General features: G+C 44.7%; 1 protein-coding gene across 1 annotated transcript in view; it reads left to right on the forward strand.

Annotated features, from left to right (window-relative positions):
• septin12 (septin 12) overlaps positions 1-15,220 on the forward strand; it is a 128,876-nt gene that overhangs the window by 31,854 nt on the left and 81,802 nt on the right. Inside the window, exon 2 of the mRNA XM_056287544.1 lies at positions 1,467-3,080. Coding sequence (XP_056143519.1) covers positions 1,467-3,080 — 1,614 coding nt within the window. The remainder of the gene's footprint in view (positions 1-1,466; positions 3,081-15,220) is intronic.

Here is a 15,220-nt window from a genome sequence, read left to right on the forward strand (position 1 = left end):
GTTGAAAAGTGCATGGCCAGGGGGACGTGGCAGTCTATTCCGTGACCTGCCAACATGTGGATCGCCTGTTCAAATCCCAGTGTTACCTCCGGCTTGGTCGGGCGTCCCTACAGACACAATTGGCCGTGTCTGCAGGTGGGAAGCCGGAAGTGTCCTGGTCGCTGCACTAGCGCCTCCTCTGGTCAGTCGGGGCGTCTGTTCGGGGGGAGGGGGGGACTGGGGAGAATAGCGTGATCCTCCCACGTGCTACGTCCCCCTGGCGAAACTCCTCACTGTCAGGTGAAAAGAAGCGGCTGGCGACTCCACATGTATTGGAGGAGGCATGTGGTAGTCTGCAGCCCTCCCCAGATCAGCAGAGGGAGGGAAGCAGTGACCAGGACAGCTCGGATGAGTGGGGTAATTGGCTGGATACAACTGAGAAGAAAAAAAAGGGGGGGAATCCAAAAAAAAAAAAGTGTGTTGTCCAATGGGCTTCTAAACTGAAATTTGAATTTTCACCTGAGTGATTTACATGATTAAAAGTAAAGACACTGCTGATATAGTCATTTAGAATTTATAATCCATTCTGAATTAGTAGTGAGAATTTACTATTTATATTTGTATATCCTATAAGTATGTGATCTTGAACCGTCACAGTGCTCTGAATATAAGACAGTGATTCTCAGTTCCTGCCCTTGAGCGCCACAGTACCGCTGAGTTTCCATTCTGACAGGTAGTTCATTATACTCACGTGTTATTCCAGCTCTAAAATCTGCATGATTACACAGCTGGAATACCTGACGGCATTGAAAACAAGCACTGCTGTGGGTCCCAAGGACAGCAGTAGGTAACCACTGCTGTAAGAAAGTCTTTAGACTATCCATCAGCTTGTCAATACCCAACTAGAGGGTCCCCCCTAGACCACCTAGGAACACAAAAGCATACAGAAAAAAATATATGCATGCACAGACCTGCATATATGCATCACAGATGCACATGCACTTCCATGGAAATAGAAAACAGGACACGAGCAAATCTGGCAATAGTTTGTAAATGAAGGCCCAACCTTACAAACATAGACAAACTTATCAAAGAGACTATTGTCTCTTTATTAGTAAAAATTACCCTGGTGGTTCTACTGGCTAAGCTTTGCAAGGATGCGATAGCCTCAGCCTGCAAAACACATTAAACATCTGATGTGTCATGCTCACACTGTCCTCATAAAAAGCCACTTTCAGCATATGTGAAATTTAAATGCCCTACAAGTTGACTCATGAATGGCAGTCATGCATAGTAAGACAAACTCCAACCTTTGCAGCAAAACATATATTGTGATGAATAACCCAAATCGACAAAAAAAATATTCATGTGCATTAATGTATACTTTGCCTATATGCCAAGCGACACAAACTGTCGACTTAATAATAAGACCGAACAGTGATTACAGTGCCGCTAATGACTGTTTATTTCTCTCAAATCCCCTCTAGCACTGAAGCAATCCTTTGAAATTGAAGATGTGGATGACATCCCAGCCTCACCTATCTCTTCGCCCATCTCCCCCACCTCCTCCCTCCTTCTACTCAACCACAACAAAGACATTGAGGGGAGAGGAGGTGTGCAGTCAGCAACAGCAGCCTTCAACAACTACACCTCCAGCTCTGCTGCGTACCAATCTCGCATCAACATGGCTTCCAGTCCCAGCCCCATGCTTAAGTCACGCACGGTGGTCACTAGTCTGTCCTTCAATCGTGGCACCATGAACAAACCTGCAATCAACAACAATAACAGTACATCTGGGGTCACCCGAGCTGCATCCTTCCAGAACCGGTTTAACCCGAATGGGTATTTCTCCTCCACCCTTTCTGGGCCTGGCAGCGATGATGACAGCCTCCACAGCTCCTCATCCAGCCTGGAGTATTCTGGCAGTAGTGGAGGAGTGCTCCCTTTGGCCAAACCTGGGCCTTTCCACAGCCCACCAGCTTTGGGTGAGTTTCATCGGCCTCCACCCCAACTCAAGCAGCAGCAGCCCAGAGTGGAGCAACAGCACCTGGGGAGGGAGGTGGGCCTGCAAAGTAATCATACCCTAAAGAAATTCTCCTCCCATGGTAGTGTTTTCCATTCTGAAATGGAGGTTGGTCCTGGCATGGCATTGGGAAATGTTCCCGAGCCACGTGGGATGAGCCATGGATCCATGCCCAGCTTAGACTTACAAATTGGGGATGGAGGAGGGAGGATGGTGGCTATACAGAAAGGAGGAGGTGGGATGTCTCCAGGCTTGAGGTGTGCCAGTGCCAATACCAACTGGAACACTCATTTGCATAATACCAGGGCTTCGGGAAAAGAAGGCAACTGTAGCTCCAACAATCAATACCAGCAAGAGGGCCCTCAACCACCTCAGGTCCCTCAGCCCAAGGCCAAAGAGATCCCACGCCTCAACAAGTTCCCTTTGGACCTGGACAACTTGGTGAGCAGTGTCTCTACCACTTCCACCACCAAACCTCAAGTTGAAGTCCTGAGTCCCAAAACCAATCGCCTCAAACCACCTCCAGCGAGCACGGGAGGCCCCCAGTACCCCCCCAGTCCCTCCTCTGCCTCTGCCTCAGCCAGCCCCTCCCCTTCTCTCAGCAGCTTGGACAGCCCCTCTGAAACACCCCTACTTTCTTTTCACCACCCCTTCTCACCTTTCTCTCAGCTTTCTCAGATTCCCTCCCAGGGTGCCATCCCTGTCCCCGAAGTGAGCCATTCTCCTGTGTCACTCTCCCCAGCCCAGACTCCCCATCTGGAGCCGCTTTCTAGGCCACAGGGGGTCAGTGTGGCAGCCGCTAGCCCTGGCCCCTCAGGTTCTGGCCCCTTTCCAGTGAGGCTTCTGGAGGACACCCAAGATGAGGCAAGAGAAAGCGTGGGCTCCATCTTACAAAGGATTGCCTCCTTTTCTCGGCCTGCTGCCACTGACATCTCCCCAGCAACTAAGACCACATCTCCCAGGACCCTCAGCAATGGTATGAAGAGAGACGCCAGTGTGTCGCCTAAGCCGGAGCATCAAGACACTGCAGTAATGGAACCCACACCTATTCAGAGGCATTGGAAGAATAACAAAGAAGGTAGGGCCACTACTTCTGCTAGTCTATGTTTGTGTTTTTGTGTCAAGCACTGATGCAAAGAGACAGGCAACATGGGTTAAGGGGCTTTAGAGATAGTGTACTGATACATTATAAATGTGCGTACATTAAAGGTACGCTGAGTTTATAAACATGGGCAGTATTTCACTTTTTTTTTTTTTTTAATTGTAATTTGGGGTTTTTTTTTCCTTGACTTTCTATCTGGGGTGCTATGCATATGGTGGCTGGTATCCTCTGGATATGTTATCTACCTGCAAGTATGTTTGTTGTTATAGTGATGTCATATTGATTTATTGTAAACTAACAGACTAAAGGGACAGCTAAATGTCTGCTTGAAATGGTCTACTCAGCACTTTAGAAACTAGATTGCATCACATAAATCAATTACTATTAAATTATTATTAAATTATTGTAAGAGTAAGCTTGAGCTATTTGTTGCTTGCTGCTTCACATCAGTAAGCTCAGCCATGCATGTGCTACTCATTTGTACCCAAATGCAACAAATACTGGCCACTATGGGAGTGGTGAACTAATATGGTAGACACAGTGCTGTCAAGTAAATGTTTCCAAATGCTAATTAGCTATTGAGTCCTACCTACTGCTGCAAGTTCCAGCAACCCAGCAAACTCTAGCCAGTTATCAAGACAATAACTTAGCACCCTGCTGCACCAAGGTATCAGTAAGCACGGTGCTAGCCAACTGCAAAACAGTCACAACAGGCCACGTCAACTGAGTGTTGGCTATGTGCTAACTAAGTGGTTGGTGGTATGTGTTCATGAGTTTATGTGTGTGTATCCGTGTGTTACTGACATCAACCAGCTGCAGCACAAACAGATGCTGCGGTGTCACATTTCCCCTCATAAGACAAATATTGTGTTATTCACATCATGTCATCCAATACTCGCAGTGGAAGACATGAAAGACTCTATTCAGCACACTCTCTCTGCTTAACTTCCTTTCTCTCTTTCCACCCTTTCAATCCCTTGTATTGGACAAACACATTCTTATAAAGTTTTAAGATAAAGGGGAGCAAGGGACTGATGGATGCATAATTACAATGCCAGGCCACTTCGTATATGGTGAAAATCCAAGAGGTGGCGCTAGAGAGCACTTCATCCCAAGAATCAATTCCAGGTCAGTTGAGGACTTGAGGTGAGTCATAGATGAGTGAAGAAAGCAGAAAACAAGAGCTGGCTCTAATTACCAAGTGCAATTTATTCGCTGCAGATGGAAAGGCCCCCTTGGAAACAAGATGCTACATCTCAAAGGGTATATCCTGCCAATAAACTTCATAAAGTTAAAAAAGAATGTGTGTGGGGGGGGTGTGATGTGTAGGCTTGATCCTCAAGTAGGGTGTGTTTGCACTCTGGATGAAATTTCCTTTGCCCTGCTTACTGTACGACTGTGTTCCAGTCACATCTAAACAAAATGTGACAGTAGAGAAGCATTGAAATTTCGGCCCTCGGTTGGCATCAATGACATTTTTTGATATCACCTACTAGGAATAATAATGACCAAAATTATGGAAGATAATTCTTTATCTGTATTAAATGCTCTCTTTCTCTTACTATGTCCTTCTTAGTCTACATTACACAGAACACCATGCACCTCGTGGCCGCTCTGAATGAATGACAGCCTGATGGCTTAACGAGAGCTGAAATGTCAGCAGTATGGAGCCTATTTCAAGATCTCTGACAAAGAACACAAAATAGCTGGGGTTTTTTTTTTTAAAGCAGCTATGCTGAAGTAATCTGAGAGGGTGTGCACTGGCAAAGAACGTCACTGCTGAAAGACTACTTTACCACCTGAAAACAAAACACTCCAACTAACATACCAAATACAAGAATAAAATGTCAAGTGAGAAAGTAACACTGCTGGGCGTCCGGGTAGCGTGGCGGTCTATTCCGTTGCCTACAGGAACAGGTATCGCCAGTTCGAATCCCCGTGTTACCTGCGGCTTGGTCAGGCATCCCTATAGACACAATTGGCCGTGTCTGCGGGTGGGAAGCCGGATGTGGGCATGTGTCCTGGTCGCTGCACTAGCGCCTCCTCTGGTTGGTCGGGGTGTCTGTTTGGGGGGAGGGGGAACTGGGGGAATAGTGTGATCCTCCAATGTGCTATGTCCCCCTGGTGAAACTCCTCACTGTCAGGTGAAAAGAAGCAAGCAGCTGGCGACTATATCGGAGGAGGCATGTGGTAGTCTGCAGCCCTCCCTGGATCGGCAGAGGGGGTGGGGCAGCGACCAGGATGGCTCAGAAGAGTGGGATAATTGGCTAGATACAATTGGGAGAAAAGGGGACAAAAAATCCCCCCCCCCAAAAAAGAAAGAAAGAAAGTAACACTCCCCCCAACATACCACGGATGGCCACTGTCTTTGGGTACACAATGAAAGTTGACAGGGACGGTGCCAAAACAAAAGGTACTCTTTAACAGGTCTTGGAGTTCATTGGCTCAAATAACCAAGCAAACTCTTTTTTTTTCTTCTTTTTTTTTACCATATGTTGGTCAAGAATTTTAATTTCAGTTCATCCCAAGATGACATGAGCCTCATATTCTTTCAAATGGTAAAAACAAACAAAAAACTCCCTCCAAAAACCTCAGCAGCAGCAGATGTTTTCCTCAGTGTTTCTCCGTCTCATTGTTTTTCTATTTGTTTGTCTTTTTTCAGGATACAGAACCAAGCAGGCACACCCACGTCAATGCTTTTCCATCAAATAGTGCCATTGATATAAAAATACGGAGCACCAATGCACAAAACAAACACACACACACACACGTGTACATTTACACACAACGGGATACAATTTTATATATACACTACCGTTCAAAAGTTTGGGATCACCCAAACAATTTTGTGTTTTCCATGAAAAGTCACACTTATTCACCACCATATGTTGTGAAATGAATAGAAAATAGAGTCAAGACATTGACAAGGTTAGAAATAATGATTTGTATTTGAAATAAGATTTTTTTTACATCAAACTTTGCTTTTGTCAAAGAATCCTCCATTTGCAGCAATTACAGCATTGCAGACCTTTGGCATTCTAGCTGTTAATTTGTTGAGGTAATCTGGAGAAATTGCACCCCATGCTTCCAGAAGCAGCTCCCACAAGTTGGATTGGTTGGATGGGCACTTCTTGCGTACCATACGGTCAAGCTGCTCCCACAACAGCTCAATGGGGTTCAGATCTGGTGACTGCGCTGGCCACTCCATTACCGATAGAATACCAGCTGCCTGCTTCTGCTCTAAATAGTTCTTGCACAATTTGGAGGTGTGTTTAGGGTCATTGTCCTGTTGTAGGATGAAATTGGCTCCAATCAAGCGCTGTCCACTGGGTATGGCATGGCGTTGCAAAATGGAGTGATAGCCTTCCTTATTCAGAATCCCTTTTACCCTGTACAAATCTCCCACCTTACCAGCACCAAAGCAACCCCAGACCATCACATTACCTCCACCATGCTTAACAGATGGCGTCAGGCATTCTTCCAGCATCTTTTCATTTGTTCTGCGTCTCACAAACGTTCTTCTTTGTGATCCAAACACCTCAAACTTGGATTCATCCGTCCACAACACTTTTTTCCAGTCTTCCTCTGTCCAATGTCTGTGTTCTTTTGTCCATCTTAATCTTTTTCTTTTATTGGTCAGTCTCAGATATGGCTTTTTCTTTGCCACTCTGCCCTGAAGCCCAGAATCCCGCAGCCGCCTCTTCACTGTAGATGTTGACACTGGTGTTTTGCGGGTACTATTTAATGAAGATGCCAGTTGGGGACCTGTGAGGCGTCTGTTTCTCAAACTAGAGACTCTAATGTACTTATCTTCTTGCTCAGTTGTGCAACGCGGCCTCCCACTTCTTTTTCTACTCTGGTTAGAGCCTGTTTGTGCTGTCCTCTGAAGGGAGTAGTACACACCGGTGTAGGAAATCTTCAATTTCTTAGCAATTTCTCGCATGGAATAGCCTTCATTTCTAAGAACAAGAATAGACTGTCGAGTTTCAGATGAAAGTTCTCTTTTTCTGGCCATTTTGAGCGTTTAATTGACCCCACAAATGTGATGCTCCAGAAACTCAATCTGCTCAAAGGAAGGTCAGTTTTGTAGCTTCTGTAACGAGCTAAACTGTTTTCAGATGTGTGAACATGATTGCACAAGGGTTTTCTAATCATCAATTAGCCTTCTGAGCCAATGAGCAAACACATTGTACCATTAGAACACTGGAGTGATAGTTGCTTGAAATGGGCCTCTATACACCTATGTAGATATTGCACCAAAAACCAGACATTTGCAGCTAGAATAGTCATTTACCACATTAGCAATGTATAGAGTGTATTTCTTTAAAGTTAAGACTAGTTTAAAGTTATCTTCATTGAAAAGTACAGTGCTTTTCCTTCAAAAATATGGACATTTCAATGTGATCCCAAACTTTTGAACGGTAGTGTATATATATATGTATGTGCTACTACTACTTTTGGCCACTCCCATTAGGGGTCGCCACAGCAACTCATCCATTTCCATCCATTATATATATATAAAATCCAATAAGTCAATAAATTCTTTATGGGCTGTCAAATGTGATTGACAGCTGATGATTGCTTATGACATCAATATATTATTATATATAATATATTATATATTATTATTATTATTATATATAATTTTATATTATTATATTATATATAATATTATTTTATATATATATATATATATATACACTCACCGGCCACTTTATTAGGCACACCCATCCAACTGCTCGTTAACGCAAATTTCTAATCAGCCAATCACATGGCAGCAACTCAATGCATTTAGGCATGTAGACATGGTCAAGACGATCTGCTGCAGTTCAAACCGAGCATCAGAATGGGGGAGAAAGGTGATTTAAGTGACTTTGAACGTGGCATGGTTGTTGTTGCCAGACGGGCTGGTCTGAGTATTTCAGAAACTGCTGATCTACTGGGATTTTCACGCACAACCATCTCTAGGGTTTACAGAGAATGGTCCGAAAAAGAGAAAATATCCAGTGAGCGGCAGTTCTGTGGGCGAAAATGCCTTGTTGATGCCAGAGGTCAGAGGAGAATGGCCAGACTGGTTCGAGCTGATAGAAAGGCAACAGTAACTCAAATAACCACTCATTACAACCGAGGCATGCAGAAGAGCATCTCTGAACGCACAACACGTCGAACCTTGAGGCAGATGGGCTACAGCAGCAGAAGACCACACCGGGTGCCACTCCTGTCAGCTAAGAACAGGAAACTGAGGCTACAATTCGCACAGGCTCACCAAAATTGGACAATAGAAGATTGGAAAAGCGTTGCCTGGTCAGATGAGTCTCGATTTCTGCTACGACATTCGGATGGTAGGGTCAGAATTTAGCGTCAACAACATGAAAGCATGGATCCATCCTGCCTTGTATCAACGGTTCAGGCTGGTGGTGGTGGTGTAATGGTGTGGGGGATATTTTCTTGGCACACTCTGGGCCCCTTAGTACCAATTGAGCATCGTGTCAACTCCACAGCCTACCTGAGTATTGTTGCTGACCATGTCCATCCCTTTATGACCACAGTGTTCCCATCTTCTCATGGCTACTTCCAGCAGGATAACGCGCCATGTCATAAAGCTCGAACCATCTCAGACTGGTTTCTTGAACATGACAATGAGTTCACTGTACTCAAATGGCCTCCACAATCACCAGATCTCAATCCAATAGAGCACCTTTGGGATGTGGTGGACCGGGAGATTCACATCATGGATGTGCAGCCGACAAATCTGCAGCAACTGCGTGATGCTATCATGTCAATATGGACCAAACTCTCTGAGGAATGTTTCCAGTACCTTGTTGAATCTATGCCACAAAGGATTAAGGCAGTTCTGAAGGCAAAAGGGGGTCCAACCCGGTACTAGCAAGGTGTACCTAATAAAGTGGCCAGTGAGTGTATATATATATATATATATATATATATATATATATAGTATATATATTTATGGACAGGTAGATAGGTGGATGGATGGATATTTGCCATATACAGTGCCTATAAAAAGTATTCACCCCCTTGTCTTGAGGCATGCCCAATAATCCAGGTAAGGAAATTGAAGAAAGTTGAATCAGTTCCTCTGGACACAACGTTTATTGACAGATATGTTTCATCACTCATCTAAGTGACCTCTGCAGTCTAAACTGACTGCAGGTGTCCCCACCCTTATGAACAATACAGTGGCATAATGACCGAAACCAACGACCAGTTTCATATGCAAATATGGGCATGATCATTAATTAGACCATTAATTAGAATTAGTACACGTGGTCATTGTTACTAATTAATGGTCACAGCATTTGCACTTTCAACATTTCTCCCATTAAACTTTGTGTCCAGATGAACTGATTCAACTTTCTGGGATATTCACCTACTTGGAAGTTTTTATGATTTATTGTTTTACAATTTTGAATCACAGTCTATTTAATTTGACATTTGTGACACTGATCAACAGAAAAAGACTTTTGTGTCATTAAAAATTGTTCTAAATTTTTACAATTATTAAAGGAGGGGTCCATTTTTTGGGTGGCTGGGTGGAGGGGGAGGGGGGTTGAGGTTTTTATATCATTCTGTGGCTTCCCAGTAGTATTCCCTATGTATGCAAATCCAAAAGTTCAAATTTTGGTTGAAGTTGTATGTTTTTGCATCAAAATACTATTTTCTCAAGCCCCTCTAAAAACTTTTTCCCATGTGACCCGAGATAGGTTTAGGCACTTTCATTGCTCTCTATGCTTACACTGTCAGCGAACTCTGTGTGTGTGTGTTGGGGGGGGGGGGGTCTGGCATAAGCGCTAACTCGCTTCACTGCTTTTTGCTAACGGCTGAGTGGGCGTTTCCATTTGAACAACCCAGAAAAGAATGCAGATGGCGTCGCTCTTTAAACACAAAATAATTGATTGCATAAGTATACACCCCCCTCAAGTCGGTATTTAGTAGATGCAGCTTTGGCAGCAATTATAGACCTGAGCCTGTATGGATAGGTCTCTATCAGCTTTGCACATCTGCACACTGCAGTTTTTCCCCATTCTTCTTTACTAAACTGTCCAGCCTTTGTCAGGTTGCATGGGGATCAAGAGTGAACAGTCTTTTTCAAGTCCAGCCACAAATTTCTCAATTGGATTGAGGCCTGGACTCTGACTCAGCCACTCCAGAACATTGACATCATTGTTTTAAACCATTCGTGTGCAGCTTTTGCTGTACTCTTGGGGTCATTGTCTTACTGGAAAACAAATCGTCTCCCAAGTTGCAGTTCTCTTGCAGACTGCATCAGGTTATCCTCTTGGATTTCCCTGTATTGTGCTGCATTCATGTTACCCTCTACCATCACAAGCCTTCCAGGACCTGTTGCAGAGGAGCATCCCAACAGTGTGATGCTGCCACCACCATGCTTCACGGTGGGGACGCTGTGCTTGGTTTACTCCAAACATAGCATCTATGATGGCCATAAAGCTCAAGTTTGGTCTCATCAGACCATAGAACCTTCTTCCAGCTGACTTTAGAGTCTTCCACATGCCTTTGGGATAACTCGAGCCAAGATTTAATGTTTTTGGGGTTTTTTTTCAGCAGAGGCTTTCTCTTTGCCACTACCCCATAAAGCTGTGACTGGTGAAGGACCCAGGCAACAGTTGTTGTGTGCAAAGGCTCTCCCATCTCAGCCACTGAAGCTTGTAACTCCTTCAGAGGAGTCATAGGTCTGCTGGTGGCCTCCCTCGCTAGTCCCCTTCCTGTACGGTCACTCAGTTTTTGAGGATGGCCTGCTCTAGGCAGATTTATGGCTGTGCCATGTTCTTTCCACTTCTTAATTGACTTAACCGTACTCAAAGGGACATTCAGTGACTTGGAAATGTTCTTGTATTCATCCCCAGACTTGTGCTTTTCAGTAACGTTTTAGCAGAGTTGCTTGGAGTGTTCTTTTGTCGCCATGTGTAGTTTTTTTTCTTCTGATTACTGACTCACCAGTAACTGAAGCTTCCCGATACAGGTGTATTTAAACTACAATCACTTGAAACACCCAGGTGATCTCCATTTTAATAGTTGTGTGACTTCTAAAACCACTTGGCTGCACCAGTCATGATTTAGGTGGGTCACATCAAACGGGGTGAATATTTATGCAATCAATTATTCTGTGTTTTATATTTACAATTAATTAAGAGATTTGACATGAAATTGTCTTTTTCTGTTGATCAGTGTCAAAAAAGCCAAATTAAATCCACTGTGATTCAGTGTTGTAAAGCAATAAAACATAAAAACGTCTGGGGGGGGGGGGGTACTGTATATTTACATAGTTAATGATTAATATACTTTGGAATGTGTGGATTACATAGTCTACCGTACTCTGGTAAACCTCTCTTTAATCCATTGGATGGGTTTGCTCATTTGTAATCCCAAAACAATGTGGACTTGGTCCATAGTTGAGGGGAAACCCTGAGGACTCAAGGCGATTTACATGGAACACAGAGCAATTTGTATTATGATATTCAAATCATGGGAGGGATATGATATTGATATGGCTAGTGACTGACTAAACTGAGATTTCTGATTCTCTCCTCCATCTATTCCTGCATTCGTCCATCTGAGAACCTTTTCATCTGGATTTCAGACATAAAGCAATGAGCAACATAGTCGTTCACCTGCAGCCTGACTAAAGTGAAGCAGACGGTTAGAAAGTCGGTAGGCTGTTTACATGCCTCTGGGGATTTTCCCCTCATGACCCTCATCCGGTATCTTAAGGGGAATTACCTGAATTCCTGTGTGATGTTAGAGATCTTTCTTTAGCCCATCTCAATTTGATCTCCCCTAATGCAGGCTCACATGACAGTGGGAGAGATGGGACGAAATGGGGGGGAGTGGATGAAAGAGAGAGAGGGAAGGAGAGAGCGACAAAAAGAGGGAAAGAAAGGGACAGACGATTACAGTTCTGAGGCGTTTTTCGACCCAATTTTTGGCTGTATAATCCAGATGACTGCGGTATTGTTACAACTTTAAAGTAATCAGAAAAACATTAAAACGCTCATATTTTAAGAATTTATTTCCAGCATTCCTTTCTCAAAACAAACGTTGCCTTGTCTCCACACCCCGCAAAACAACAAATTGAGGAATGTTACCCACTAACATATTACAGGAAAATTCCACCCAGAGGTTTGACGCTATCAACCCCGGCATAATCCTGTCTGCCTTCTCTAACCCCGACCTTGACTTCTCCTTCTCTTTCTTCTCCTCAAGTATGCTAGTTTAGCCCGTTCCAGACAATCGCTGGGCAGACGCACCATGTAGCTTGCCCTCCTAACTCTTAGGGGAAGTAACTTCCCAGCTCTATACTGCATCAGCCCTGGTCTATCTGCTGACAAGTCCCTCAGCGTAGAGTAGCGTGAGAACAAGTGCTCTTCAGGCTTAACCTCCCTATAGAAAAAGGCCTCCTCCCTGCACAGCTTGGTCACCACATGTGGTTGAGATATGATAGGCTGCTGAATAAACGGTATGATTTTTTTTTCTTTTTTGGGATTTTCCCCCTTTTTCTCCCGAATTTCACTTGGCCAGTTACCCCAGTCTTCCGAGCAGTCCTGGTCGCTGCTCCACCCCCTCTTCCAATCTGAGGATCTGCAAACTACCACATACCTCCTCTGATACATGTAGAGTCACCAGCCGCTTCTTTTCACCTGACAGTGAGGAGTTTTACCAGGGGGATGTGGTGCATGGGAGGATCATGCTATTCCCCCCAGTTCCCCCTCCCCCCCAAACAGGTGCCCCAACCAACCAGAGCAGGCACTAGTGCAGTGACCAGGACACATACCAACATCCGTCTTCCCACCAACAGACACAGCCAATTCAGTCTATAGGGATGCCCGATCAAGGCGGAGGTAACACAGGGATTCAAACAAGCAATCCCCGTGTTAGTAGGCAACAGAATAGACCACCATGTCACCCAGACGTCCATGATTTTTTTTTTTATGGGGGCTTTTATATAGTGCACTGTCTACATACGGTGTGATAAAATTATCTCAGAAAGATCCACAACTGAAAAAATATTACAATTCCCATCTTGTTGTTGCTTGAAATTGATATACCAGTATAATTATGTCGAGAAAAGTATGTAAAGCTGACATCAACACCCAGCATGTGGTGAGAGCCCATCGAGCATATCTACCCTGGTTACAATAATCCAGCCCATGAAGACTGTCTCAGTAGTTGCTGAAGAGCTTTCTCAGGTTTACAGACTGTTAGTAAGGGTTCCTGCCTGACTCTGGCCCCCTATAAGCTGCACTATGTACATGCTTACAATCCGCACCTAGTACTGCAACAAGTCGGGGGCCCTCTCCAATATCTGGAATAATCCCACTCTTTCCTACCTCGTGCCAGCCAACAGAAATTTCTAAAACAAGGTTTATATTTTATATTTCCAAAACAAGGTTTTAGAAATCTAAAACCCTGACTATCAGCCTGTGTCACTAGAACCTGCATCTTCTCTCTTTCTACTGTAGCCTCTATCCTTCCCCATAGACCACACTTTAAAATGATGACTCCTCCCAAAATAGCATTAGACACATGAGCACAGTCACATTCACCTAACTAATCTATCGCCCTGTCTACTTTGTTAACACTATGTGTTTCTTGTTAAAGCCGCTCTAACAGCCATCTATTGGCATGGTGGCCCAGTGGTCAGCACTGTTGCCTCACAGCAAGAAGGTCCTGTGTTCGAACCCCAGGCCGTCCCAGGTTCTTTCTGTGTTTGCATTTTCTCCCCATGTCTGTGTGGGTTTCCTCCGGGTGCTCCAGTTTCCTCCTGCCATCAAAAAGACATGCATGTTAGGGTTAATACTCCTGTCTGTGCCCCTGAGCAAGGCAGTGGAAAGAAGAACTGGAGTTGGTCCCCGGGCGCTGCAGCTGCCCACGGCTCCTATACAATAGGATGGGTTAAATGCAGAAGACAAACTTCATTGTAAGAATGCAATGTCAAATAAAGGGCTTTCATTCTAAATTTCCATTCAAGTCAAGGCCGTCTTATCTCCTTTTCAAATAGAAGGATGCTATCCTTAAGTGATGCCTGAGAAAGAAACAGAAAAGCAATTACAGTAAATTAAAAACATTTAATCACACTGAGTTCTCCCCATTATGTAACCTCATATCTTCTTTCCTTACTCATAGTTCTGCTGTCATGACTCTTCATACTCCCTATGTGCTCACTATGGTTTCCCTCCCTATATGGCTGCAATGTTTTGGGTTTTTTTTTAGGATTTTACCCCTTTTTTCCCCCCCAATTGTATCTGGCCAACTACCCCACTCTTCCGAGCCGTCCCGGTCGCTGCTCCACCCCCTCTGCCGATCCGGGGAGGGCTGCAGACTGCCACTTGCCTCCTCCGATACATGTGGAGTCGCTGGCTGCTTCTTTTCACCTGACAGTGAGGAGTTTCTCCAGGAGGATGTAGCGCATGGGAGGATCCCGCTATTCCCCCCAGTTCCCCCTCCCCCCCGAACAGGTGCCCCAACCAACCAGAGGAGGCACTAGTGCAGCGACCAGGACACATACCCTTATCCAGCTTCCCACCCACAGACAACGCCAATTGTGTCTGTGGGGACAGCCAACCAAGCCGGAGGTAACACGGGGGATTCGAACGGGCGGTCCCCGTGTTGGTAGGCAATGGAATAGACCGCCACGCCACCCAGACGCAGGTGGCAGGTTTATAAACCTGGCACACGGGTGAATGAAATTGGCTACCTGGCACAATAGAAACCCAGCAGGAGGTGGTCCCAGTTGACCGGATGGCGAACATTGACATGCAGGAGTTTTGCGCATGACGCAAAAAAAAAAAAAACTTGACAAGAGACTGGTTGAAATCAAAGTATGTGGCTTATGACAGCATTCTCCCTCACCATAGTCATACCCTGAGAAGGTCCTGGTTGAAATGCTCAGCATTAGCCATGCTGCATAGACTTCTTTCTGGTTTTCTTTGTCTGCATTCTCATCTTGACTCCAGCTGTCCCGTCTTGCATTCCCACAATCGAAGCATTGTCTGTGTACAAACTGGAGGCCATTCTCAGACTTACGTGGTGCATGAATGAAGCCAGTTGATTTGATCATAAAGTCCGTTCACATAAATGCC

The sequence above is a fragment of the Lampris incognitus genome, chromosome 10 (assembly GCF_029633865.1).
Source record: "Lampris incognitus isolate fLamInc1 chromosome 10, fLamInc1.hap2, whole genome shotgun sequence".
NCBI classification, from domain to species: Eukaryota; Metazoa; Chordata; class Actinopteri; order Lampriformes; family Lampridae; genus Lampris; species Lampris incognitus.